This window comes from Coloeus monedula, assembly GCF_965178545.1.
Source record: "Coloeus monedula genome assembly, chromosome: 3".
In the NCBI taxonomy this organism is placed as follows: Eukaryota; Metazoa; Chordata; class Aves; order Passeriformes; family Corvidae; genus Coloeus; species Coloeus monedula.
Genome location: NC_138783.1, coordinates 16754820 through 16778592, shown reverse-complemented (window position 1 = coordinate 16778592; position 23773 = coordinate 16754820). Strand labels below are relative to the sequence as shown.

Genomic DNA, 23773 nt, shown 5'->3' with positions numbered 1-23773 from the left:
CACTGTCCCTGGGGATGTTTAAGGAAAGCCTGGATGTGCTCTGGTCTACTTGACAAGGTTGTGAACGGTCATAGGCTGGACTCGATGATCGCAGAGGTCTTTTCCAACCTAACTGATTCGTGATTCTGTGTGTGATTATCCATCAGGCTGCAGAGTAATGACATCCTCCTAGAGCCAAACAAAAGAAAATAAGACAAGAGAACAATGTTATGGCCTTGATGTCCACCCTATGCCTGGTTTTAAAGCAGACACAGCGTAGCACATGTACAGATGGGGAGCAGCCCCAGCAGAAGGTATGCCAGCCCCGCCCTGCTCCACTCACCCACCCCTCTGAGTCTCCTCAGGGAGGAAACTAAGGGAAACTTAGCAACAAATGATCAGAACTGTAACTGAGGCTGGCCGGCTGGAGACCTGTGGGTGGTGACTAGAAGCTGTAAGCAAAGAGAAGGAAACCAGTCGTGGAGTTTATGGGGGAACTGGAGGTACTGTGGTTGGAGACTGGAGGTTAGATGAGAAAATTACGTAGGGCTCCAAATACATGAATGAAAAAAAAGGGATAATGTGGCAGGAGGGAGCAGGAAGACCGGACTGACATGAATAAGTTGGAGTGGAGAAGAAAGAGCTGGGGAGGTTAAAAAAGTGCTTGTCTGTTATAACGTCAAAAAAATGTTATGATCTCCCTCCTACACTGTGTTTTGGAGTGGCCACGGTGTAACACACCTATGGCGTCACACACGAGCACACGGCATCACATGTACGGCGCAACGCACGCAAATGCACATGCCGTAACAAACACACGGTGTAACACACGCACGGCACAGCACGTGCGCACGGCGTAACACAGAGACACACCCGGGGTAACACACGCACGGTGTAATGACCACACGCGGTGTAACACACACAGTAGCACACGCACACGCTGTGGCACACAAACACGCCCCGATCCCCCGCGCATGCGCTCCCCCGCCTTGTCCGCTCCCCGCGCGCACGCGCAGGAACATGCCGTGCCCGCGGCGGGCGCGCGCGGTGCAGTGTGGGAAGGAGGCGGCCCCGGCCCGGCGGAGCGCGGCGCTGAATCCTCCCGGCCGCTCACAGCACTGTGGAGCCGCTTCTCGCCCTCCCTCCCCTCCGGCCGCCGCCACCACCACCGCCGCCGCCTCCTCCTCCTTCTCCTCCACCCCACACACGCACCCTCCCCCCACCCCACCCCCCCCCCCCTCCCGCCGGCCCGCGGATTTAAAGGGGCCGGCCGGGGGAACCATGCCGAACTTCTGTGCGGCGCCCAACTGCACCCGCAAGAGCACCCAGTCCGACCTGGCCTTCTTCCGCTTTCCCCGGGACCCGGCCAGGTGAGACCACCTCGGGAGACACGGGCTGGGGGAGGAGCACCCAGCTCTCCCCCTCAGGCCCCGCCGGCCCACAGCGCTGCCTGCCTGAGACACCACGCCGGGGAGGCGGCTCCCTCCCTCTTGCTCGCTCAACTTCCCCCGCACCTCTCTCTCCGCGCCTCCTTACCCGCAGGGCCGGCGGGCGCTCGGAGCTCCGGTGGTGCCTGCGGAGGCCGCGCTCGCTGTGGCGCCGGCGGGGCGGGGCCGCGGGACCCTCCGGGCTGTGGCGGGCGGGCGGCTGCGCCTGCGCCGGGACGGCCGCGGCTGCGGCTGCCGCCCCTCGGGGGAGTGGTGGCGATGGGAGCGGTGTCGCTTCGGGACGCGGCGGGGAGGGGGTGCCTCGCCGAGAGGGGACTAGGGGCTGCCTGGCTGTGGTCAGGGTGGGGTGGTAGTCGCGTGTGAGGCGGTGCAATAGGATGTATGGCTGTGAGAGGTGTGGGGCAGCTGGAGGGGTGCCGGAGCCATGGGCTGAGGTGGGGGAGCTCTGCACTGTGGGGAGCCCGCGCAGGTTTTGCACTGGCTCAAGCAGTGAAGGTCTATCAGTCCTGCTCTGTATTAGGCGATGTGGTGCTGGACGATGAGGTGTGTGCGTGGCAAATGCGACACAGGCAGGAGCTGTCACAGGATTGCTGGGATGGTGGCAAAGCATCATGAGCAATAGCAGAAGTGATGGGAGAAAGGGGTGAAATGGGTGGAAAGCGGGGCTGGTGTACTGGTAGAGCAAAAAGTATGTGAGTGAGAGACAGTGAAAAACAAATCATGTACTTAGACACAGAAACTCCCATGTAAAAGGTCACCCTTAAATCGAGATAACACTTAAAATCATTTGATTTAACATGATGCCCACAATTTTGAAAGGTGCATAGGCATAGAGCAATACCAGTTATCTCTCTTCTAAGAGTAGGTAGTTAAGGCTGAATTTTTTTATGATTTATACATGATATTTGTTTGCTTCCTTCCTTGAAGCTGCTTGGCCTGATCTTTGGAAAAATCAAAACCCCATGGGAATTACGCATATGCAGTATTTTCTAAGGAAATAGACCCTCCAAGCGATTTCAAGTGAAGATACGAAAAGCTTCTATAGGTAGTAGCTGCTCTCTAAAGCTGTGATTTCAGATATGTTACGAAGTTCTCTTGGATGAATGCAATGCCTTGCCATAAAACTTTGCTATCCAGACCTCTTCGTGATGCCTAGTACATGCAAGGTATTGTAGTACAATCCATATTCCATATGCTTTTGCTTTTAATAAGAACTGAAATCAAAGTGGTTGGGTACCTATTCTTTCATTTGTATGATTTGCTCCTGCTGTTGTCTCTTTCTACCTTCTGTCCTGTGAGACCCTCAGGAACTCACACAAAGGAATGTCTGCTGTTTGTGTGGAATTGAAGAAATTCGGTGCTGTCTCAGCTTCAGTCTCAATTTGTAAAGAGGTCCATGCTGTAAAATGTGAGTCACATCGAGCTGTGCAGAATTGGTTAATAGGTGACAGTTTATTGTATGAAGAAAATACCCTCTAGAGTTTATAATTTTTCTATGGAAAGACATTTTGAATGAGTGTTTTCCATGGTAGCAGTGTGGAGATATAGTTAAATGTGTGCAATTAAATGATTACATATTAAAGATTTACTTTTTTGAAACCGTATTTTATAAACTCTAGGATGGTTTAGGTTGGAAGGAACCTTAAAGCTCATCTTGTTCCAAGCCACAGGCAGGTACACCTTCCATTAGACCGCCTTGCTCCCAGCTCCATCCAGCCTGGCCTTGGAACATGTCCACGAATGGGGCAGCTTCATCTTCTCTGGGCAACCTGTGCCAGGACCTCCAAACCCTCATTGTAAAATATTTCCTCCATATATCTAACCTAAATTTCCTCTCTTATAGTCTGAAGCCATTCCCCCTTGTCCTGTCACTACAGTTCCTGATGCAGAGTCTCTCTCTGACTTCCCTGTAAGGCTCCTTCAGACACCTGAAGTTGCTGTGAGGTCTCCACACAACCTTCTCTTCTCCAGGCTAAACAGCCACAACTTTCTTGTCCTGTCTCCATAGGGGAGGTGCTCCAGTCCTCTTACTGACACTGAACCGTGCCATAAATCAAATCCCTCCTGATGGGAGAGAATTTCCTGAAAGTCCTTGCAAGGCGTTTCAAAGATAAACCAAGACTTTTCCTGGAGTTTCAGTGTTGCCGGATAGTTGTTTATTAAGTCTTATCAGAGGAACAGAGCCACTAGCATGACCCAGGTACAGCATAGAGCACAGAAAGCAGGAGAGAAGTCTAATTATCAAGATTTACATGGCCTTTTAAAGATAATTTAACCAATAGTTACTAAAAACGTATATTATTTTCACTTTCCTACCAATTATTCAGTAACACGGGCAGGAACTGCGGAATTCTCTATCCAATCATTCCAAACTACTTTTACTGCAAAACATGGAGTAGCAGAAGAAGAAAAAGAAGGTTTAGAGAACAACAATCCTCCATTTTGATATTTTTTACTCTTACCTATTTACTACAAAGAGAAGCCCAAAACCTCTAAAATTTTTCACCCTGTGACAATCTTACACAGTAGTCTATCACCTAAGTCACACCACCGTATTTTCTAGTTCTTGTCTGATCATTGGTAATTTTTCCCAAGGTTGGAGGTTAAAGCAGTGTTGTTCAGGGGGGTAAGAACCCTTAAAAACTGGCAGAGAAATATTCTCAGCACTCTGGGTTCCTACATCTTACCAACTTTGTGGTCTCCTCTGAACTTGGTCCAACATTTCCATGTCTTTCTTTATATTGGGGCATACTGTACACAGTATTTCAGATGGGGTCTCAAAAGAGCGTAGTAGAGCAGCAGAATCCTCTGTCCAAAGGAAGGAGAAACTGTGAGCATCTTTGTGCTCTTAAAAACAGTCAGTGACAAAGATAATGTTCTAAGTTCTCTAGAGGTTCCCCCCCTTAATATCTTACGACTTTCTCTCCAAAGTTGATAATATATTCTATTTTACCCACAGCATTTAGAAACTGATAAATCCATGCATCCTTTTGGTTTTACAGACTTGAGGGTGTTGGTTTATTCTGTGGGTTGATGTACAGCACTCTGCACATGGAAATGACAATGTGTTCCTTGTACTGCTTGCTCTCACTTTTATAGGTCAGACTGGGATGGTGAGCAAAGTACTTTGTGCCAAAATGTTTGCACTTGACAGCTTATGGTGGGAAAGTTGGAAGTAAAGTTGTTAGAATACATCTTAAAATAAATTTTAATTTTAAAAAATCTTTGATGGCAAATGGATAGTCCCAGGTAAATTGTTTCTATTACCTTACTGTTTTCAATGTTTCCATAATAGCTGGGTAATTGCCTTTAGTGTTTTCCCAGTTCAGTGCTAAGCAGTTCCAGTTAGACGCTCCCAAGTCTGATCTTTCAGGTATTAGGAAGTTAGTGAGAGCTAACCTGTTAAGACTACCTTCTTTCATTGTGGCTGCTTGAGACGATAAAGGGTTCAGAGATCAGCCTTTGGAAAGGAACCACCAGCATTTAATGGGTGGGATGTTGTCTTTTCAAATCAAACTAGTGTAAGTAGCCTCTGTTACTTCCATAAGGTTGTGTATTTTATAGTGTTATGCAGTCTAGGCAGTGATCCCCACAGTAAGATGTTTGCTTAACTTTCATCTGTGATTGTGACTCTGTTCATCATGGTTGCTTGAGTTACAGTTGAGATATGAGAGTTTAGAACAAAATACTTCTTAAGCAAAGAGATGCTGTTCTATTGCAGTTGACCAGTACTGAGGCAATGGCTGCACCTCCGTAAAATGCCATTTCAACTTCCATGAGATGTCAGCTGGTCTCTGAAAATGTAAAGTTTGTGACTGAAGAAAACCTTCTTAAAAGCTAATGAGCAATGCCTAAGTGGTATTAAGGAAACTTTCCTGCCTGATCATTCAGGAGCCACTGTGGGAGTCACATTTTTGTGAACGAAGCCTCTCCAGGGCAGGTGGCTCCAGTGAAGCAAAGAGTGCTGTTTGACTCCTTGGACATGCCCACAGTCATGGTGGCAGACAAGTTTTCCTTTCAGCCTCAAGCTTGGGTTTTTTGTAGCAGAGTGTCAGATGTCTGGTTCCTTTCAGCACTTTAATCATAACATAATAACAGCTCGAACTGATGCTTCTGGGGATTGACCCTGAACCAAGAAATCCCTGGGCTTTTATATAATCCCTGGGCATATACATCTATGCACCCATTCTGTAACTGCTGCCTTTATGTACAGCATTATTCAAAGTAACAAGTATAACAAAGCTAACAGGATTACCAGGGTAGAGTACAACATTATAGATTCCTGTGAACAAATACTTAAATGATTACCAATATAAAATCACGATCAACTGGTTGACCATCCACTACTTGTTTGATGTGAGAACGGTGTATCCAGTTTCCTTACCTAAAACTTACAGCAAAGAGTATATGACAGTGTATGGTCCCTCCTATTTAAGTTCAAATTTGGATTTTCCTGAAAATACCTTAATTAATCCTTCCTCTCTAGGTTGTACGTCATGTAGCTGTATTTTATTTTATTTATCATTTATTACTTTGTGTGAAGTGGTCTCCAACCATTTATTTTCTAAGAGGCTGGTCTGAGGTATAATTTTCTGCCCAAATACTATTCCTGTTGATGACCACTCTAGAGGCTGGTGAGAGTTATGTCCAATATCTCTCTATCTCATAGTACTACTCCTAAACTCCAGGCCATTTTAAATCTACCTGACTACAAGTTTGAGCAGTTTTATTATTTCTTTGTTTCACAGGAGCCTTTGGTATGAGCTGGACAGTGTATTAGAGCAATTACTCTTGTAAGCTTGCTAGCTTCCAGCACCACTTGTATTTCAGTTCCATTAGATACATTCTTTTCTGCCAAGGTAAAGAACTCTGGTTCTTTCCATAGCACAGAGATTGTATGACACTCTTCAAAAGCATATTTAGAATTAGTATAGTCACTCATTAATTACATCCCCACCAGGCTGCTCTTCCTAATGCAGGTCAATTCAGCTCCTTGGGCATTCACTAAGGGTTGTAAAGGTTCTGCTTCAGGTGCCTCAAAGTTTTTCATCCCTATGTAGGCTGTGTGTCATTTTCTGTTCATGTATGAAGATCCATTGGAGAATGGGATTAGATCCAAGTTCTCTAGAGATTGATCATGCGTATCTCCCTGTAGGTGGCTGGAGTGAAACACTACCTGAGCACATCATGATGCAGCTCACTATTGAAGGGAACAGGAAATAAAGTTGCTGGATTAAAAAAATAATCTCAAAATAATATTCATATTTAAAATAATTTATTCACAACTATATGCTCTCTGTGGGGATGATGCTTGTGAAGCATGTTTAAGAATCATGTCCACTTAATGTACACAGAGTTGTTGGGTGACTCAGACCTAAGTCTACTCCTTTTCATGATAATTGCTGTTGCTGCTATTGCTTTTGACTTAGGAATTATTCCCTGCTACTACAGCATCCAGTTGAGTTGAGTAATGACTCAGGGCAGCGATGTGGATATAGGTTTTGAGTAAGGACTTCACAAGCTCCATAAGCCTGTCTTCTCATGCAAAAATAGTTCAAAAGGCCTTGGAGTAATCTGGCAATCCCAATGCCAGAGCAAAAGCTAAAACTCCTTTTAATAGCTTGGAAAGCTTTTTCTGTTTCTGGACCCCACTGCACAGGCTCCACATCCTCTGTCTTGGTAGTGTTAAGGAATCCATTCAGTGCTGGCAGCTCAGAGGCAGCTGCAGAGCCAGCTGCAGATGGAGCTCTGGAGGCATGAGGCAACTGCTGACCCTTTGCCCAACAAAAGGGCACAGGGACCTGTGGCACAGCCAAGCAAATGGATGCTCTGAGACACTGCAGGAGCTGACGAGACCCAAACTTTCCCACACTTAGACTGGCAAGAGGACTTAGACTTGTTTGGGGTCCCTTCTCGGAGGCAGCATCTTGAGCTGCCATTTTACTGCACTGTGATGAAATTGTTTTAAGGATTGATATAACTGAAACTGTGCTATGGGAAACCTAGGGTCAAGCTGCTGAGGAAACTCAGTCTGACTATGGGAGCGTGAGCATGGAGCTGCCAAGGGGCCTTGGTCCCAGCTCAGGTGGTGCGAGTGATAGCCGGAGTGGCTCCTGGGTGGTCTGACAGGGAAGTTTCCTTAGCAGTACTCTCTGCCAATGATTTACTGAGCTGCTTTACCCCGGTATATCCAGAGTCTGCCATATCTTTCTACCGCTAAGAAATCCTCACAACTGTTCTTTTTTTGTTACTGGTTGAGTAACCACAGCCTGGTTACCATATCCTGGACTTTTTCTGGGTCTCCTAATCTTTGTCCTTTTGTTAATATAAATCCTAAATGTTTTGCTTCCTGACAACACGGCTGAAGTTTACAGAGATGCATAGTGGCCTTTTCCTTCTAAAGCAGTGCACAGACAAATAGTATCTTTCGATCTTCATATGCCTTGCTGGCAAGTAACAAATCATCTACATATTGTACAAGTATCAATTCACATGGTAGTTTTATACCTTATTGCATTGTAGTAGGTGTCAAAATTCTCTGCATGTTTAATAGACCTAACTGTCTACCTCCTGAAGACCGCAACAGAACTTTAAAGCATTTTCTTATATCTACTTTTCTTTTTTTTTAAAATTAACGGAAGTTTTTTCCTTTTCTTTTCGCTGAAGAGGCAATATAAAGTCTTAGGCAACAAAACACCAGTTCCCTGCTCAGACAGGACCCTTTGCATATCTTTGTCCTGGATGAAAATGAAACTGTGTCCTCCAAGTTAATACCAATAACATTGTTTTGAAAAGTAAAAAGATTTCCTGCTGCTGTGACTGTGCTGCTAACCTGGGTCACACAGGTGATGCTTGCCATTTATGGATAACACTTACCAAATATTCTTGAGACAACAACAGTTCTCTTTATTCTAGAGAAAGTAATTTACCTCTTACCTATGTAAAAATCCTCTTACCTATATAAATATATATGTCTAAAATATGCATTAATAAATATGCTTTAAAACCATACACAAAATTACCACCATTATAAGCAAGTACTAGTCTACAGAAAATCTCACATTTGTACAAAACGTGCTGGAGAACTGCTGCTGGAGAACCGGTTCTTGGCATGGTACTTCAAACTGACACCCTGACAATCCATCCAAATAGCTACAACCAAATCTGAATTCACAAAAAGGATAACTTTTCCGTAAAAAAGGACACAAATAGCACACATTTTGAAGATGAGCATTCCTCACAAGCAAGTTTTTTGAAGGGAATCCATGTGCACCTAATAGCAGCACACCAGAGTGAACAATTACTTCAGCTGGTGTTTTCTGTGCTCTCCAGAAATATGTTTTGTCTGTGAACCAATTGCCTATTTACTTTCAAACGAAGAAAATACTTTTACAACCCCACAAAAAAGATAGTAAATGAACTCTTAGGTTAAAATATCTTGAAAGATTCACCATATGTTAAAATGCTGTCTATAATGTGCATGTAGTGGCATGAATCATTACTGTAAGAGTTTGGGTTGCTGCACTTTGGGTTTTGGGGATTTTTTAAATATGAACAACTTTGCTATCAGTCTTGCTCTCTGAACCAGGTTTAGCTAAGCCTTTAAGTTAGCCCAGTATTCACAAAATAAAGTCACAGAGACTTAAGGTTAGAAAAGCCCTCCAAGATCATCAAGTCCTACTATTAAGCCAGCACCACCATGTTCACCACTCAACACTGTCTTCAAGTGCCACATCCACATGCTTTTTGAGGACTACCAGGTATGGTGATTCCACCACTTCTTTGGGAAGCCTGTTCCAGTACCTAACTACCTTTCAGTGAGGAAATTTAGCCGACCTAAACCTCCTCTGGTACAACTTGAGGCTGTTTCCTCTTGTCCTGTCCCTTGTTCTCTGGGAGCAAAGCCTGACCCTCACCTGGCTGCACCCTCCTGTCAGGGAGTTGTGGAGAACAAAAAGGTTCCCCCTGAGCCTGCTTTTCACCAGGCTGAGCCCCTGTAGCTCCCTCAGCTGCTTCTGGTGCTCCAGACCCTTCCCCAACTCCATTCCCTTCTCTATACACACTCCAGCATCTACATTGAGGTTGCAAGGAGCCTAAAACTGACCCCAGGACTGGAGGTGTGTCTTGGTTTGAAAGACAGGTGTCTGCTAAGGAAGGCAGAAGCCTCTCTTGGAATGGCAGATGCAACCCCCCTTCCCTCCGAGTTATTCTAATTTTGAAATCAAGGGGGCTTTTAGGCAAAGATGTGGGAAATAGAAATAACAGTTCTTTACTATTACATATCTATGTGTGTATAAGCAGTCAAACAAACAGCAATAACTCTGGCAGTAACAGCAAACAATCACAAACCCAGTCCCAGCCTTCTCGGCTGTCGGGCCCTTTCCCCTCGGGTGCAGTTCCGCTCGCAGCCGGCAGGGGCGCTGGCGGCTCCCGGTGAGCAGGGCAGGTGCGATGGTTCCCCCGCGGCTGCAGGGGGCGCTCCGGAGCGAGCTCGGGGAGCACGCGGCACCCGTGCCCTGGGATCCCGGGAAGGGATGGAACAAAGGCTTCACAAACCCCTGGACAGCTGATCCCGGTGTCCGGCTGGACCTTCGGGAACAGCAGGCTGGAAACTGCAGGCTCGAACGACAGGGCCGAGCACAAATCCTGAGTGGCAGACGCGATGTATCCAAATGGGGAACCCCCCGGAGGTCTGGCAGGTTGAGCATGGCTACAACGTAGCGAAGGCTCGAAGCCCCGGCTGGGCAGGGCGGCCATGGCCCCGCTCCGAGCGGGGCAGGGAGGGCGGCTTTGGGATCCCGGTGCTTTCCAGCACAAGGAAAAGCAGCCGAAGAAAGCAGACTCCTCTCTGTCCGAAAGGAGACCTAACTGCCCACACACCCAGGTGAAACAAAAAAAGCAGCCAGGTCTTTTGTTTTTCTTAAGCACCCAGCCATTTGTTCCCCTAGCAACATGTATGGGGGGGGGGGAGGGGGAATTCCTTTAACAGAAAAAAAAAAAAAAAACCCCAACCAAAAACACCAGGAGAGCTCCTAAAACCCCAACAAGGTGCCTCACCAGTGCCCAGCACAGAGGGACATTCACTGCCCTGGGCCCGTGGCGACACTACTGCGTGTACAGGCCAGGTGTCCTCGGCCTTCTTCACCACCTGGGCATGCCAGTGTTCAACCACTGTTGACTAGCACCCCCAGGGCCTTTCTACCAGGTAGCTTTCCAGCCACTCTGCCCTAAGCCTGTACCTCTGTGTGAGGTTGTGGTGACCCAAGGCAGGACCAGCCACCCCCAGCCAGCCAGTGCCACAGGACTTCTTGGACTTTGTTAGGCGCAAGGTCAGTGCCAATTCACAGCCTGAAAACACTGAAGCTACTTGCATTAGGTGTATTCCTCAACAGCAGTGGTGTAATATATTGCATTGAGATGGCTTTTTATTTGTGCCAAATGTATTGCAGCTGAAGAACTTGTGTAACAGTACATGATATGCATTAGTTGAATACTGAAAGATTTGAGAAAAGCTAATACATAATTTTATTCTAAGATCTTTCTAGTTGCTGCTTGGATAATACCATGCAGAGCTATAGCAGGTGATCTCAGGGGTCTGACTTCCTTTTGCTTTGTTATTCCATTCCTCAGAGAGTGTTCTATTTGGAACCAAACTCACAGTGAGACTGAAGGGCTGAATTCAGACTCCAGTGGAGTTTGCAGGTTTGAGTTCAGTCATATAACCTGCCACTTCCTTTTAGTCCTGTAGCTACTTGAGAGAATGTCAACATTTCAGCCTTTGCCAGTAGAGCTTCCTAAATTTTGAGAACTCTGGTTGCTGATCTGCTGCTCCAGTGGGTTGAGAAGTTTGGTGCCCATGTCTGATCCATGATATGAAAGAGGAGAAATTTAGATTAGGTATTGGGAAGTGAGGGCTGTGAGGGTGGAGAGGCCCTGGCACAGGTTGCCCAGGAAAGTTGTGGCTGCCCCATCCCTGGAAGTGTCCAAGGCCAGGCTGGACGGGGCTTGGAGCAACTGGGTCTAGTGGAAGGTGTCCCTGCCCATGGCAGGGGCTGGATGGGCTGTAAGGTCCTTTCCAACCCAAACCACACTAGGATTGTGTGGTTAGGATCCTCAAACTGGGGCTCAGCACACCAAGGGCTTTTGGATCATGTGCTCAGGTGATGCCTTAATGAACCTAGTAATAAAACAACACACCCCTGAGATAATATTAGTATAGGAGGTAACACAATGGCTGGTCTTCATTGGAGGTCTCTAGGGGCAGATAGGGAAAAATGTCCACAAAATGCCCACTTCCCATTGGGTGAATACAGTTTTAAAAGTTTGGCAAATTAGGATAATTGACAAAAATCACCACTTAGATTGAAGTCTATAGAACTTAGGTCAAAGTAACAAAGTGCTTATAAAGCTTGGGTTATAAGATATCTATGTAACCTTAATATCAATATAACCCGAATCATGACTTTTTATCAATATAACCTGAAGAATATCAATATAAGAATATAAGCTGAAGTATAGCCTTCTATAGTTATGTAGCCTGAATCACAGCTTTTACTTATGTAGCCTGAATCATAACTTCTATACCTATAACCTGATGCTTATATAACCTGAATCATAACTTTTGATACCCATATAATCTAATATGAATACCTTTTTATACAATGTAATGGCTAGTACATAGTTAACTAGTTGCTTATGTGCAGAATAGAGAAAGAAAGAAAGAAAGAAAGAAAGAAAGAAAGAAAGAAAGAAAGAAAGAAAGAAAGAAAGAAAGAAAAAGAAAGAAAGAAAGAAAGAGAGAAAGAGAGAAAGAAAGAAAGAAAGAAAGAAAGAAAGAAAGAAAGAAAGAAAGAAAGAAAGAAAGAAAAACTTACCAGGTGTATAGTTTTAGAGATAGATAAGTGTAGTACTAATGAGAAATTGGCAAGCCAAAGCCAATTAACCACAAAACAAAGAATTTAGGCCGGTTAAGCCCAGATGGACTGAAGAGCATCGCAACTGCGCATGCCCCAAAGACAAAGTTGAAAAGTTCAAGTGTGAAGAAGACTCTAGAAGCCTTCATCAAAGACCCCCGCAGACCCCCGAATTGGGGAAGTGTATGCACAGTGCAAAGAATTAGCTAATAACCATGAGATCATGCTATGTAAATTAGTTCCGGCACGTATGTGATGATGCTGTAATGACATAGCAACATTAAATAAAATTTACTGAATAAATATACCACAGCACTTGATGAAGGCAGGTGAGTTAGGAGGAAAAATCCCCCCTCACCACCAGCGCTGCAATAAACAAATACCTGCTCTATAGACATCAGTCTATGGGGATTTATTTCCAGCCTATCTTTCGGGCATCAAGATACATAAGAGGGATGCTATTTCCCCCGGTTCAACCCTCTCTGAATCCTGCCCTCCCCCTTAGATGGGAACTAAACATTGTTTATGAAAATGTGTCTCGAAGAGCTGTTTTTCAGCCTTGGTTCCCAGAAAGAAGCAAGATGGGATAGGGGGCCTTGGAATGTGTTTTGGTTTTCTGCCTAGGGAAAAGTACTGGGAAAACTAGCCACACATACAACAATAGGCTACAAAGCTACAAATATATATGTAAAGAATGCAGAGAATAGATAAAAAAGGCAAAAATAATTCGGCATCACAGTCAGCGATGTTTACTTCAGCACAAAAGGCAGCAAGCAGCCACAGCCAGTTTTTGTGCAACTGTCAAAGAACTTGGTAAGGGAAAGGAATATTGGGTGGTTAAGGAAATCAGTGTGAGACTCATTTTTGAGTAAGCCCCCTCTGAAGAGCTGGTGGTATCTTTTGCTGTCACTCACTGATCTGATCCTTGACTATTACTGGTACCTACTTAGCTTCTCTGGTTGGCATCAACATTGGAGGACAAGGAATTCAGGCTGATGTTTGTCTGTCCTTGACAACTGTGTGCCAGTTCTAAATGCACCATTGCTGCCACCGATTTGTCCCCCTGTGGTTGCCAGGAGATGATTCAGAGGAGTTAATGTAATGTAAGGAGCTCTGGCTTTGCTCTTTGTCAGTGTTTGTCAGCTTCCCTGAATCACTGAGAGAAGCAGGTAACACCAGGGGTTAGGCTCTTTCTTTGGACTGAAACCCTCCCCACTAACTATTGAGGAGGCTGATCAGCCTTTGTGATCACATTTAATGAGTTGTTCAGTAGTCGACACCCACTGAGAAAGTCTGAGAGCCAGGGTCAATACAATTACATGCCAGTCTCCCACTTAAAAAGAGTGTTTATATAATTTGATTAAGTGAAAAAAGCTCCCCTGCTCTCTTTTTGGGGTGATTGCACTGCTCAGACAAGAGTGCAAGATCTGTTGTGCCAAAACCCCTGATTTTTTAAAACATTTTTTTTCTTTCCTTATTTTAAGTTGTTACTAAGGATACTCTGTATGGATCTCCAAGAGCAATATTAGAAATGATTCCTGACTTACGGCATTTGCCACCACTGTTATTTTGATATTTTGCATGAGCAAGAAATTGAGATTAACAAATGGTTCAGCCAGCAGAGATCAGAATCTAAGATTCTACTATTTCATCTGGACAGTTGCCCTTTACTGAGCTAAAGAGAGGTGAATCCACTCAGACCTGTGATTTACTCATTTGGGCTGCCCACCAAAACATCTGACAAAGACAGCCTTTGTTCCTTTATTGTTGAGTAACCTCTAGTTGTTTTTCTCCCTCCTTACTGCTATAAACAATAATTTCATGTTTGCAGTCAAAAATAATAGTAAAATTGCTTTGTCCTAACTTCTAGCAACAGAACAAGTAACCTTATTGCTCAGAGAGGGATGGCATATACCCCATTAGCAGAAGTCTAAGCTGACTTCTGCATTTACATCAATTACTGCAAGTGGTTTACTCACCAGAGGAAAGAGTCTCTTGCATACCTAAATGGAGTCCTATTAGTAAGGGAAATATTTATTTATCTTTGTGTTATACCTTGGAGAACTAATCCAAAGCAGAAGTAAATACGTTGTAAAAATACGTATCTAAGGAGAACTTTCTTCAGGCATGGAAGCACTGTCTGTAGAATGGTTGTTTTTCTATTGTTATTATTTCACTTTCATAAATCTACTCTCAACTCCCCAGTGACCACAATAAATAAGAAGAATACTGTATTTTCAAAGGAGGTGGAGAAGACAACTATCTTGAAAACTGCTTTGAAAATTTTATGACTTTAGACTACAAGGACATCTCTTTGGTTTTTTTTCTTTTTAAGAGCAAATTCTTTAGAATTAAGTAGGTTTCATGAGCAACTGTTGCAATGACCGCCACTGACCACTGCCCAGGCTAGCTCCTGCGGTGTGCGACAGGAGTGGGGAGCAGCTGGAGGCTCTTGGCTTTAAAGCTGCTCCTCAGGAGCTCAGCTCTGCCCAGGGGAGCTGAAGCTCCAGGCACAGTGGCTGTCAGCAGTCCAGACGAGGGAGAGGATAAAAAGTAGCAAGGAGGCTTGCCACACGGGATAATCCAACTTTATTGGAGGCAACTCCTAGGAGACAAGCCTCAAGCAGCTCCAAGGAACCTTTTATAAAGGGAGGTGTTACAATGGGGATGGCTTAACTGGGGACCAATAGAAATCTCTAAGGGAGGGATATGGACGAGGATAGACATTTCCTTGGGCCAATAGCCTCAAGGGGAGGGGGGAAAGGGATCACATGCCCCAATGGGAGGTATCTAGAGGGGTAGGGTCTCGGGGGATTGATGGGGACCATATAAGGTTAAACTGGGAGGTTTCAGATGATGGACACTGAACCTTCGGGAACAACAGGAGGGGTTTGGGTGATTGATAGGGAAAGAGCAAGAACAAGGGGAGGAGAACAACCATGTAGGGAGCACCGGGGGAGCGGCTTGGGTCTGGGGCAAACCAGCTGGGAGTAGGAGTGGGGAAGGTAGGGATGAACCCTTGGGGTACAGAAAACTTATATAAAAATACAATAAAGATATCGCATCACCACAAGCAACTGTGCTACAGTCTGCTCTGTGTGTGTCTGTGCATGTGTGTGTCTGTGACAAAGGCAAGAATACATAAAGTAAGGGAAAGGATTCCTGAATTTGCTGGGGTGATGTTGAGTAGTGAGCAAAAGCAGAAAAAGTAGTTTTTACAAAGATTCGATGGGGTGTTCAAAAGGAAGTTGTAAAGAACTTTCCTAAGCCTTGCATCAAGGTCTGGACTCACTTCTGCTCCAATTTTGAGTATGGTTTGAAATTTTAAGGGAGTTTGTTTTATCCTAAGATTATCTAATTCTTCTCCTTACATGCAGATGTCAGAGATGGGTAGAGAACTGTCGAAGGGCAGATTTAGAAGATAAAACTCCAGATCAACTCAACAAGCATTACAGATTGTGTGCTAAACATTTTGAGACTTCTATGATATGCAGAAGTGTAAGTAAAAACAAGCATTTGTTTGCTGCATCTTGCGAAATGGGACTGACATTTTTCACCAGAATGCTGCCTTTTAATCTTTGAGCTCCTGGGTAACTGGAAAATTAATCTCTTAGTCTTAATTGGGGTCACTGTCATTGTCTGGGGCTCCACACAGGCTCACAGACATTGAAAATGAAAATGAACAGTTGGAGGCGAGAGAAAAAGCAGTGCCCCTGCTGGTTTAAGGTGTTTGTTGAACACTGGCCCTCACTGCAGTGCTTTCCTCATGCTTGTTTTGTTTCACTAGAGGTTACAATATTATGTAAGTTTATTTGATGTAAGTTTGCATATCTCTAATTATTTAAACTTATTAATGTCCTGTTACTGAAGTGTGTACATGGTGTGATTTGGTTAAATTACACTCTGCTCTGGCCACAAGATTTAAATACTCTTTACATCTGTCAAGCTTTAATTTCCTGTTACTTTTTTTCCAGCTAAAATCAAAGCACTGTTTTTGTTAATGAAATAATAGCTTTGAATTCTCTTTGACAACAAGATAGTATGATTTTAACAGCTTGCATAACAGTAGGAAAGGGTAGACTTGGGACTTTGTATCAGATTTTAATTTCTAGGCTGAATTTCACTCTGGTACATAGGCAAAACCAGTCTTTTAGTTTTGAAGGATAATTAAAATATGCAGGTCAAACTCTGAAGTCCTGGTGGTATTACATGTGATGGGGTCTCTAATTAGCCAGCATCCCAGAAACAAATGAAAATTTGAAGTAATTATGACTCTGAAAGAAGCTCTATGAAACTTGGTTTGTTTGAAATGTTGTTCAGTCTAATGACAGATGATGTCAGTTACAATTTTGTGCTTAATGGAAATTAGCCAGTATATATAACAAGGGTTTACAGTATATCCAAATTACAAAATTCTACTTAAAGTATTTTTTTTAACTGGAAGCATTTGTATGATCATCTAGAAGTCTTTTCTTCTTTTTGTTTATTCATAGATAAATTTTCCTTCCATATGATCTTTCACAGTGGTGTTTTGTGGACTTCGTAGTTCTACAAAAAGAAGCAATTGAACATTTTCACAATTAAATGTTTCTGGAATTGTGAAATAAGTGATAAAACCCAAAACACAATAGTAACAAAATGTTTCCTTCCTGATGCATAAATGTCTTTTTATCCAGAATGTTTATTTTTAAAAAACCATAATATTGCAGTAAATTAAAATTATTGCATCCAGGGTCTTTGATATGAAGATAATGGGGAGGAAAGAAGCATTTGCAGTTCGGGTTGGAGTTTTCTGTAGTATCTGTCTACTTCTCACTTTCAGTGTTCTCTTGATATCCCTGAAATGTGAGTTGCTTAGCTTGCTCTTTGGTAACATCAGAAAGTCAAAGTACTTTAGAATAATAAAATAAAGGAGAAAAGAAGGAGAGAAAAAAAAAAGGCACAGTGTCTGAAATTTCTCAAAGAATTCCCTAATCTAGATGTCTGTCTTCTTACAGAGCCCATACAGAACTGTGTTACGGGATAATGCTGTGCCAACTATATTTGATCTTACAAGTCACCTGAACAATCCCCACAGCAGACATAGGAAAAGGATAAAAGAGCTGGTAAATTTTTAATGTAAAATTATTGGTTTATTATTAAAAGAAAAAAAGGCAAGTAAGTTAATGTGAAACTTTTACACAAAAATATCAAATAATAATATTTAGCGCTTGAGTGTTTGTATTTTCTATGCTGCCTCTTCATGTATCTCTTTTTGTTGATTATAAGTTAAATGCATGACAAAAATTTTATCTACTAAGGAAGTTGTTAAGAAATAATCTGGAAAATTAAATATGTTGATCTATTCCAAAATTCTTGCTGCATATTGATTGTGATCTTCGGTTCACACATTTAACTTCTGAAATCTGAATCAATTCAGACATGCTTGTTTTAGCTTATTGTTCTGAAAAGATGATCCATGGATAAAACCAAGATTGAGAAATTTTTTTGTGGGATTGTGTCTTGTGTGTCATTTAGGGAGAAAGTGTCCCTGTGGTTATAAGTATACTGACAACTAGGGGGAATTCCACTCCTGATCTCTGTTTATGCTTGAAAAATTGCAGACAATTTCTAAGTACTACTTTGTGAGTTTGGTTGCATCTGTTGACTGAAAATGGAGTTAAAGATAGTTCTATCTACTGACAGTACATTATCAAATTGCAGTAGAATCTATTTACTAATAATTATACATATTGAAGAACCTCCTAATACACTGTTCTCATGTAGTTAGTAGATACATGTCATGGCAGCAATAAACTACCTCAAGAAACTTCCTGGTCTTGGAGTTTCTAGCACTTTTTGGCAAATGTTAACTGGTCTCATCTACAGTATTCTTATCTGATCTTGATGTGTTAATATTTTAAGGTCACGTGTTAGACATTGTCATCAATATAAGTTATTTTTGTTTGTTTTTTTAAGAGTGAAGATGAAATAAGAACATTGAAGCAGCAAAAGAGTAAGTGGTCAAAATAATTGAGATAATAACTTTATTTGCTAAGGCTGAAAAGGTATTGAAGGACTTATAACTATTAGTTTATATATATCAGGAGGATAACTGAGTTCCTTCTTGATTCAGCCAGCCAGTCTAAATTTTTTCCAAAATACTCATTCACTTTTAAACTGGAAACATTATCCTCTGGACTCTGGTAACTTAAAGATAATGAGTAAGTAAATGTTATGTTTTATTTTTGACACAGTATTTCTCATTTTGTAGTTGATGAAGCTTTTGAACGAAAACAGGCAACTCAAGAATCAAATGAAAACAATGAGCAAAGTACTGTCTCGGAGGAAGGAGGGGAAGAACAAGAGGAAAAAGCTGTCCCCTTAACACTGGAAGAAAGGGAAAACAAAGATTACCTTAAATCATTATTTGAAATTTTGATCCTAATGGGTAAACAAAATATTCCATTGGATGGCCATAATGTTGATGAACTTCCAGAAGGTATTTTTACTTCCGATAACTTTCAGGCTCTACTGGAATATAGAATAAACAGTGGTGATGAAGTTCTGAGGAAACGATTTGAGATGACTGCAGTCAACCTTGAGTATTGTTCAAAAAGTCAGCAGAAACAAATGCTTGAGATCTGTGAAAACTGTGTTAGAGAGGAGACACTGAGGGAAGTAAGAGACTCACACTTCTTTTCTATTGTTACCGATGAAGTAGTAGACATAGCAGGAGAGGAACATTTGCCAGTGTTGGTCAGGTTCGTTGATGATTCTCACAATCTAAGAGAAGAATTCATTGGGTTTTTACCATATGAGGCTGATCCTGAAATTTTAGCTGTTAAGTTCCATGCGACTATTACTGAAAAGTGGGGTCTAAACATGGAGTACTGTCGGGGTCAAGCCTACATCGTCTCCAGTGGGTTTGCTTCTAAAATGAAAGTTGTGGCTACAAGACTCTTGGAAAAGTATCCACAAGCTGTGTATACACTGTGTTCCTCATGTGCCTTAAATGTTTGGCTGGCAAAATCTGTTCCTGTTGTTGGTGTTTCCATTGCATTAGGAACAATTGAAGAAGTTTGCTGTCTTTTTAATCAGTCTCCACAATTACTAGTAGAACTGGACAACACAATTTCTGTTCTTTTTCAGGACAATGAGGAGAAGGGTAATGAGTTGAAGAAGATCTGCCGTTCTCAGTGGACAGGCAGGCATGATACTTTTGAGGTTTTAGTGGACCTCCTGCAAGCATTGGTACTGTGCTTGGATGCTGTGAGCAGTGACTTGTCTGTCAGGTGGAACAACTTCATTGTCGGTCGAGCATTTGTACTTTCAAGTGCATTAACAGATTTTGATTTCATTGTCACTATTGTAATTATGAAAAATGTTCTGTCTTTTACAAGAGCATTTGGAAAAAATCTCCAGGGACAAACATCAGATGTGTTCTTTGCAGCTGGCAGTTTAACAGCAGTATTGCACTCTCTGAATGAAGTGATGGAGAATATTGAAGTTTACCATGAATTTTGGTTTGAGGAAGCAACAAATTTGGCTACAAAACTGGATGTACAAATTAAACTCCCAGGAAAATTTCGCAGGGCACAACAGGGGAACTTCGACCCTGATACGACATCAGAAAATTACTACAAAGAAATCCTAAGTGTCCCGACAGTAGAGCATATTATTCAAGAATTAAAAGATATTTTCTCAGAACAACATTTAAAAGCTCTTAAATGTTTGTCGTTAGTGCCCTCAGTCATGGGACAGCTCAAATTCAATACGTCTGAGGAGCATCATGCTGACATGTTCAAAAATGACTTGCCCAATCCAGACACACTTTCTGCTGAGCTTCACTGTTGGAGAATCAAGTGGAAGCACAGAGGAAAAGATATTGAACTTCCAGCTACTATTTATGAAGCACTTCACTTGCCCGACATAAAGTTTTTCCCTAATGTTTATGCATTGCTTAAAGTCTTGTGCTTACTTCCAGTGATGAAGGTGGAGAATGAAAAATACGGAATAGGGCGAAAGCGCTTAAAGGCATACCTGAAAAACACCTTGACAGAGCAAAGGTCAAGCAACCTTGCTTTGCTGAACATAAACTTTGACATAAAACATGACTTAGATTTGATGGTGGACACTTACATTAAACTCTACCCGGATAAAGTGGAATTTCAAGACTGTATTCCTTCAAACAATTCTGAAGTAACAGATGATGCCTGAATTTTTAAGCTCTAATTGATCTATTGAAACAGCTTGTTCTTAATTAAGTTTCAAAGCTGGGGAAAAAAAAATGTTGAAATCTTAAAAAATCACTGCAATTGTGTTTCCATTTTAGGCCTTGGACTGAACAAGCTGTGGTCAATGACCTAAATTATGTGTTGTAAGTCCATACTAAATGTGTTTGGCAAACAAAATCAAGGCTGACACAAGCCCGTGCTCTTGGCAGAGGTGCTTTCTACATCTGATTGGCTTAACTAGGTGCTCGTTTACTCTATTGCATTGTGGAAAAAGTACATTATGATTGTAGATCTGATGGGGCTGTTACATATTCACTGATGAATTAGGATAAGAAAGAAACTCAAAATATTAAAAAGAGTATAATCTATTTCAGTTCTGTTACTTAGGATTTTTAAAAAAACCCCAAACGTTTAAGAAAGTCCTTGATGTATATTTAAGTGGCATTTTGGAGAGTGGATTCAGCTATTGCATGATCCCCATGCTGTGGACAGGTCTCGGTGTAAAGTGAATGTCAGTGATATAGGGGTACGTTTATGGTTTTGTTGGAAGAGTCAACCTCTTTAATCTCTTGATGACTGTTTACATTCCTTTGTGTCAGACACAAAACTTTTTTTCTTTAGGCTTAACAGGCATGGCAGGAGTATTTAAATTCCTAAAAGACACAAAAAACTTAAAATTTATTTCACAAACATTTAAATCTGTTCGCCCCGACTCTGACGCAAACCCATGCATCTTATAGTATGTTTATTTGTAAACTCACTCTGGAAAGATTAAAATAAGAGCGTGTTGTTTGTCTAGGAGTAAGATTGAAAATATTGCTGTTATTTTTGGTGAGAATGAAACATTTTTGTACAGTTTATTGAAATTTAAAATAAAATGTGAATTGCTTTTTACGTAGTATTGGATTTCTTAGTAAACCTGTGCCTCTGGGAATGTGTTCTGTAAAGGTGCCTTTTATTTTAGCAATTTTTTCTCCATTGTTTTTGCAATTCTATTGAGCAGCATTGTCTGAAGACAGAGGAAGCTGTGTGATAGTACTGCTGATCTGCATGTCCTGCAAGGTTTTTTAAAGTATTTTGAGATAGCACTAACTATAGTGCTTTTACTGATGGAAGTTCTGTCAATCAGGAAGAAAGAGATCAAATTTGAAATGGTTCAAAAGTAAAGTTTTGCAGCTATCCTGATGCATGACAGTTTTATGACTCATTTATCAAATCAAACATCAAAAATCGAATGGTTTGTTTTGGAAGGGACCTTAAAGCTCATCCGGTTCCACCCCCTGCCACGGGCAGGGACACCTTCCACTAGACCAGCTTGCTCCAAGCCCCATCCAACCTGACATCGATCACTTCCAGGGGTGGGGCAGCCACAGCTCTGGGCATCCTGTGCCAGGGCCTCACCACCCTCACAGCCAAGGTTTTCCTCTGTGTATCTAATGTAAATTTCTCCTCTTTTAGCTAAAAGCCATTCCCCCTTGTCCTGTTACTACAGTTCCAGATGCAGAGCCCCTCTCCAGCTTTCCTATAGCGCCTTCAGATGCTGGAAGGCCCTGCGACATCTCCACACAATCTTCTCCAGGCCACAACTTTCTCATCCTGTCTCCATAGGGGAAGTGCTTCAGTCCCATTAATAACTTCATGTCCGTCTTATGTTGGGGGTGGGTGGGAAATTACAGTACTTTTATGTACTTTGCAGTTGCAGTGAGAAAGGCCCCCAGCAACAGCAAATTGAATGATTCTAAAGACTATGAGTTCTTAGTGCTCTAACATAGTCAAAACAATAAGATCAAATTTGGAAAAAACTCCACCTTTTCTAAGTATTATCTTTTCTTTCCACTAGGATTTGTATATGCTTTCTGACATGCTTTCATGTTATTGCAGTTGTCTCAATAGTAAAAAGTGTTTTAGCTAATAGCTTTCTCTGTTCCTCTGAATATATGAAAATAGCTCCCAAATCTTGGTTAATGCTATAAAAAAAAGACATTTTAAAATTAGAAGTCATATGGAAAATTGGCTCTTTTAAAAGATGATCTCAATTACAATTTTAATAAAATAAATTTAAAAATCTTTCCCGTCTTGGAGTTCTGTGAGTTTCCCTGTTAAACACAGCAACGTGGTGGTCACGACCTCAGAGATTATGAGCCCTGTGTCACTAAAGTCAGGTTGGATGACCCCAGGCTTACAAGTGCAATCAGAGAAGGAAAATTGATATCCGGTGCCATAGAATTGGCCAAAAGGGCCGAAGACTGCTTTCTCACTCTGTAAATGAGGCCTTTCCAACCAATGTGCTGAGACAAATTGAAGGAGGGAAGTGCAGTAAAACTGTCCTTGAGTTACTAAGTGTCTACTGGAGCTCAGCTGAGACACATGCTTGTGATAAGTGTTGCTAATAAACTGGCTCAATCTTTTGGTATTGCACTGCCTTTCATAGAGATATTTAGCTTGTCTGTGATAAATCAGGACCTCCTGATTTATTACAATTTGATTTGTCCTTCTGGTAAAGAATCCCTTGATTTTTTGACACATCAGTGTGTCACCTGTAAGAATTAGTCTGAATATTGATGATTTGGTAGAATGCTGAAAACTAAAAGAAGGGAGATTAAGATTAGATGTTGGGGAAAATTCTTGTCTCTGTGTGTGGTAAAACGCTGACACAGTCTGCCCAGAGAAGCTGTGGCTGCCCCATCCCTGGAAGTGTTCAAGGCCAGGTTGGACATGGCTTGGAGCAACCTGATCTAGTGGAAGGTGTCCCTGCCCATGGCAGGGGGTGGAGTGAGATGGTCTGTAAGGTCCCTTCCAACACAAATCATTCTGGGATTCTGACTGGTTTCTGATGTGGAGGAGCAAAGGCATAGCAGGCTGCAATGATAGGTGCCCCTTTAACAGGAGAGATTTCTGTGGAAGAAAACCATTTACTGAAACTATAGTGTTTCCCATCTGATTTCTAGGGGTGCACAGAAAGAATGCAACTGAAGTGTAATGCAGTCATACAATTTTGCTAGAGCAGGTCTGAGACTGATACAAATGTGTCTGCAAATGAAACAATCACTGAAGATAAACTTTGATTCTGTGTTGTTGAACAGATTCTGGAGACAGAGAATTACAGTTTTAAAATATTCTGTCAATTTCAGGGCAGCGTGTATTTCCAAGGTGTATGTGAGGTATTTACCTTGGTTTGACCTGGCATTTTGGCACATTCTATGTAATGAAGGAATTG

General features: G+C 42.3%; 1 protein-coding gene across 2 annotated transcripts; it reads left to right on the top strand.

Annotated features, from left to right (window-relative positions):
- Window positions 1–1055: 1055 nt before the first annotated feature.
- On the top strand, window positions 1056–21403 carry THAP12 (THAP domain containing 12). Of its 2 annotated transcripts, none has more exons than XM_082277617.1 (5): window positions 1056–1349; window positions 15718–15838; window positions 17338–17445; window positions 18299–18335; window positions 18594–21403. In XM_082277617.1, the coding sequence occupies exons 1-5, from the start codon at window positions 1261–1263 to the stop codon at window positions 20537–20539; spliced, it is 2301 nt and encodes a 766-aa protein (XP_082133743.1). In that variant the 5' UTR covers window positions 1056–1260; the 3' UTR covers window positions 20540–21403. The 2 variants fall into 2 exon arrangements, with proteins under 2 accessions (XP_082133743.1, XP_082133744.1); XM_082277618.1 differs by lacking the exon at window positions 1056–1349 and adding an exon at window positions 2766–2835.
- The last annotated feature ends 2370 nt before the right edge of the window (window positions 21404–23773 follow it).